Source organism: Camelina sativa, unplaced genomic scaffold, assembly GCF_000633955.1.
Source record: "Camelina sativa cultivar DH55 unplaced genomic scaffold, Cs unpScaffold01090, whole genome shotgun sequence".
NCBI classification, from domain to species: domain Eukaryota; kingdom Viridiplantae; phylum Streptophyta; class Magnoliopsida; order Brassicales; family Brassicaceae; genus Camelina; species Camelina sativa.
This window is the reverse complement of record NW_010922212.1, coordinates 2,206-7,640: the sequence shown is the minus strand read 5'-3', so window position 1 is coordinate 7,640 and position 5,435 is coordinate 2,206. Positions and strand designations below refer to the sequence as shown.

Below are 5,435 nucleotides of genomic sequence, written 5' to 3'. Positions count from 1 at the left end.
AGAATGACAAGAATGAGCTGATCCCTACAAGGACAATTACTGATCATAGGATGTGCATCGATTACAGGAAGCTGAATGCTACAACAAGGAAATATCACTTCCCACTTCCTTTCATTGACCAGATGTTGGAGAGGTTAGCTAATCATCCATACTACTGCTTTTTGGATGGTTACTCAGGCTTTTTCCAGATTCCTATTCATCCTGATGACCAAGAGAAGACCACTTTCACTTGTCCCTATGGTACCTTCGCTTACCGCAGAATGCCTTTTGGTCTCTGTAATGCTCCTGCAACATTTCAGAGATGCATGATGTCAATCTTCACTGATATGATTGAGGATTATATGGAGGTTTTCATGGATGATTTCTCAGTTTATGGGTCTTCATTCAAAAGCTGTTTGGATAATCTCTGTAAGGTGCTAGCAAGGTGTGAAGAGAAGCATTTGGTACTTAACTGGGAAAAGTGTCATTTTATGGTTAGAGATGGCATAGTGCTTGGCCACAGGGTTTCAGAAGCTGGAATAGAAGTTGACCGCGCTAAGATAGAGGTGATGACAAGTCTTCAACTACCAGAGAATGTGAAGGCAGTGAGGAGCTTTCTTGGACATGCAGGGTTCTATAGGCGATTTATCAAAGATTTCAGCAAGATAGCAAGACCACTTTCTGCTTTGTTGTGCAAAGATGTCAAGTTTGAATTCACTGATGAATGTCGCATAGCCTTTGAGAGGATTAAGCAGGAGCTTGTGAGTGCACCTATTGTTCAGCCACCAGATTGGGATCTGCCTTTTGAAGTAATGTGTGATGCTAGTGACTTTGCAGTAGGAGCAGTGCTGGGACAAAGAAAAGATAAGAAACTTCATGCAATCTACTATGCAAGCAGGACACTTGATGAGGCACAAAGGAATTATGCAACAACAGAGAAGGAGTTGTTGGCTGTGGTGTTTGCTTTTGAGAAGTTTAGATCTTATCTGGTTGGTTCAAAAGTCATTGTTCATACTGATCATGCTGCATTAAGGTACTTGATGCAGAAGAAGGATGCTAAGCCTAGACTTTTGAGATGGATTCTTCTTCTACAAGAGTTTGACATTGAAGTGAGGGATAAGAAGGGGATAGAGAATGGTGTTGCTGATCACTTGTCCAGGATTAGGATTGATGATGATGTCCCAATTCGTGATTGTCTACCTGAAGAGCATGTTTATTTTGTTGATACTGGGTTTCGGACTGAAGAGTCGAAGGTTTTGTCTTCGGATGCATATGGTGTCGATCGACACCAACCAGGTGGCATCGATCGACACCCTTTGTTTCCCGAAACGGATTGGTCTAATGATGGAGACTTAGCTGCTGTGGCTAGCTCCAATCAACCTTGGTATGCTGATATTGCCAATTATCTTGCTGCAGAGGTAGAACCAGAAAAATTCATAGGCTATCATAAGAAGAGGTTCTTGAGAGAGCTAAGGAGATATTATTGGGATGAGCCTTATTTGTACAAGCATTGCAGTGATGGTGTTTACAGAAGATGTCTAGCTGAGACAGAAGTTCCTGATGTTCTATTTTACTGTCATGGATCAGATTACGCTGGACACTTTGCTACTTTCAAGACAGTGTCTAAGGTTCTACAAGCTGGGTTTTGGTGGCCAACAATGTTCAAGGATGCTAATGAGTTTGTCTCTAGATGTGATGCTTGTCAGCGGAAAGGTCAGTTTAGTAAGAGGCATGAGATGCCACAAAACTTTATCTTTGAGGTTGAAGTTTTTGATTGTTGGGGCGTTGACTTTATGGGACCATTCCCATCTTCTTAAAAGAATCAATACATCTTAGTGGCTGTTGACTATGTCTCCAAGTGGGCTGAAGCAATTGCAAGTCCAACGAATGATTCTGCTGTGGTTCTTAAGCTGTTTAAGACCATTATCTTTCCGCGGTTTGGAGTTCCTAGCATTTTCATCAGTGATGGAGGTAAGCACTTTATCAATAAAGTGTTTGAGAAGCTGCTGAAAAAGTATGGTGTTCAACATTGAGTGGCTAGTCCATATCATCCGCAGACTAGTGGACAAGTTGAAGTCTCCAACAGGCAGATTAAGGAGATTCTAGAGAAAACAGTGGGTGTTACAAGGAAAGATTGGGCTATGAAGCTTGATGATGCACTTTGGGCATATAGAACTGCTTATAAAACACCACTTGGCACTACTCCTTTCCATCTGCTTTATGGGAAAGCCTGTCATCTTCCAGTGGAGTTAGAGCACAAAGCAGCCTGGGCAGTTAAATTGATGAATTTGGATGCCAAGACAGCTTCAGAGAGAAGGTTAGTGCAGTTGAATGAGTTAGATGAGCTGAGATTTCATGCATTTGAGAATTCCAAGCTGTACAAGGAGAGGACCAAGGCTTATCATGATAAGAAGATCATCTCCAGACACTTTGAGCCTAATGACCAGGTTCTCCTTTACAATTCCCGCTTGAAGCTGTTTCCTGGAAAGCTGCGTTCCCGCTGGTCTGGTCCTTTTACTGTTCAAGAAGTCAGACCATATGGAGCTATTGTGCTGTTGAACTCAAAAGGGGAGAAATTTACTGTTAATGGCCAAACGGTGAAACACTATTGGGCAAAAGCTGAGATACCAGACGGACACATTGTGCGTTTGGATGATGCACCCTCTGCCTAATCCGCTGCCAAGTCAAGCTAATGACTTAAAACAAGCGCTGAGTGGGAGGCAACCCACTGGTAAGAACTAATTATTTTGAATTATTGCTTTTTAGGATCACTAACATATTAATTTTTGGTTTTGAGTTTTATTATTTCAGAAAAAAAAAGAGAGTTACGGATACCATTGATCAGAGCTAGCATCGACCGATACCATGTAAATGGACATCGGTCGACACTGTTATGGACCGAGGCGAGAAAACAGGCCATCAGGTTTGATTTTATTGGGTTTCAATCGTGTGGGCTTGTGATCGAAAATGGGCCGGGTCCGACAAGGAAGCATCGATCGATGCTACCTTATAAGAGCATCGGTCGATACCACTTAAACCCAAGGAAGGACGATTAAAACCGCGAGACTCGTCTTCTTCCCCTATTCAACCCAAATTCGAGCTAACCCTAAATTGCTCATAACTCTCTCATTTCAGCTCCGTTTTGAGTGATTCGAAGCTCTAATCCATTCGATTTTCTCTCCTCTACCTGGATCTAGTGTCATTTTCGTGTTTTGGAGTGATGACAGCCAACAAGAGGACTCGCAAGAACGACGGTGAAGCTTCTTCTTCAGCTCACCCACCTTGTCAATCCGGCGGCCATCCGCCTCCGCGAGCTCCGGCGGGCCTTCCCCAGCCTCCACGACGTCCGACGACGGCCTCCACAACCTTACCTGATCTCTCTCTTCCATCTCCCATTCAATCAAGGTTCCCATGGCCAAAAGAAGAAGGTCTACCAATTCCAACTGAGAGAGAATGGCCTCAACACAAGCTTCCTGAGCTTAGCAAGCCTGAATTCATCAATAGACCAGTGGGAGTTTGGGGAGATTATGAAACAATGCGTTACAATGCATGGTTGGGAGTTGAGATTGAGCCTATAAGGTTTGTTGCCCCTGTCATTCTTCGTAGGTTGGGAATTCATGATGAGGTCTTGGATTTGATTGATAGGATGGGATTAGGAACTGTTTGTACTAGGCAGTATGATTTGTACCCGGATTTAGTGCGACAGTTCATGGCATCTGTTAGGGTCACTTATGGGAATGAGCAAGCACCAACTGCGAGAGACGGTCGATTGCATTTCTTCATTAACGGAATGCCTTATGATATCGATTTTGCTCATCTGTGTGATGTGTTTCGTTGGACTCATTATTATCAGAAGGTTGCTTTGCCTAAGCATTATGAGGATCTCTCTCCTTTGTGGTCCTACATAGGACATGGTCCGTATAATTCTAAGAAGATGCTTCAATCAGAGGTCTGCCATCCTGTACTCCGATATGTTCTTAGAGCTGTTGCTACCACTTTTCAGTGCAAGATGGAGCCTAACAAGATGAGAGCTGCAGAGCTATACTTTTTGAGTTGTGGTGTTGGCAACATGATTCCTTCCATGTCCATTGGTGAGCGTCGTGACCCTATGCTCCTTAACTTTGGAGCTGTTTTTGCACACCATTTGGTTGAGCTGCAGACCAAGCCATTCTCGGGTACTGGAGTTAAGAGAGAGGCTGTGGGGAGCCTTATTACTGCTATCCTTCAGTTCAAGAAGATTCCTATTGCTGGTTATAGTGTTGTCACTAAGAGACAGCTTATGGATGAGCCATATTTGAGGAGTGCACACTGGCTGAAACCAGGTTTGTTGTGGAGGTTTGTTGATGAGACAGGAGAGCACTTTGTCCGCCTTCCACGACCTGATCTTACCACCATCGCACTCCGCGGTGATGATCCTGAGCAGTTGCGTTTTCGCCCTTCACCAGATGACTATGTTGTTTATGCTCCTTCCCGTCGCCATCGCACTTCGCGGACTACTACTGATGCTGCAGCTGCTACTAACCCTGCTGGGGGTTTTGAGACTGGTTCTTCTTCTGGGACTGCGGCATTTGAGTTTCCAGAGCCATCAGAGGATCCCGCTACTATGGACCAGGGAGCTCATCAGACTTATGTGGTTTCTGCTTTGCGTGCCATCTGGAATGGCATGGCTCGACTCTCCCAGTGTGGCTGCATTCGTCCTACCAGGCGTACTAGGCGCAGGTCCCCTTCGCCATCTTCACCATCTGCTGAGGATGATGCGGATGCTGATGATACTGATGGTGATGATGGTGCTGATGATGTTTCTGTTACATTTTAGCTTCTGATCATGGTTTCTTTTTATCTTTTTCCCTTTCCTAGGATTGAGTCATTTTCATTCTTGCTTTGAGTCAGTTTGTGTTTGAAAGTTGTTTGGATTTATGAACCATCTATCTATCATGTTGCTTTTAACCTGTGTTTGTGTTTGAGTGCTTCTTAACAGAATTAACATCAAAGGATTGATCCAACAAAACACAACTAACTGCAACAAACAAGGAGATTCGGCCAACATTCACCATTCGCCGAAGGTGTCGATCGATGCTGCCTTGCATGGTATCGATCGACACCAATGGGTAACCCGAGAATCTGTTCACTTTTTCATTCAATTTTTCAACACATTTTTGTTTCTCAACTTTTCCCTTGCTTGATAACACTGGGGACAGTGTTGTTTAAGTCTGGGGGAGGTTAGTACTAACTACTTACTTGGTTTTTGTGTCTTGTGTCAAAACTGTATTTTTGTTTTATTGAGTCAAATTTTTTAAATATTTCTGTTGAATTATGATCTCTAACTGATGGTTCTTGTTCTTTGGCTAACACTCTAATGATTCTTGACTAAGCTTGACCTCAGAACTGAAGTGTGGAAAGACTATGAGCTGTATCAACAATCCTGAAAGCCCTTATTCAAAGGATATCTAGTTCAA

At 43.5% G+C, this 5,435-nt stretch overlaps 1 protein-coding gene across 1 annotated transcript; it reads left to right on the top strand.

The window, feature by feature from the left end:
• The first annotated feature begins 308 nt into the window (after positions 1–308).
• Positions 309–2,651, top strand: LOC104774027. Its single transcript, XM_010498695.1, has 6 exons — positions 309–584; positions 687–788; positions 1,026–1,692; positions 1,816–1,950; positions 2,014–2,296; positions 2,405–2,651. Exons 1-6 carry the CDS (start codon positions 309–311, stop codon positions 2,649–2,651), a joined length of 1,710 nt encoding a protein of 569 aa, XP_010496997.1.
• The last annotated feature ends 2,784 nt before the right edge of the window (positions 2,652–5,435 follow it).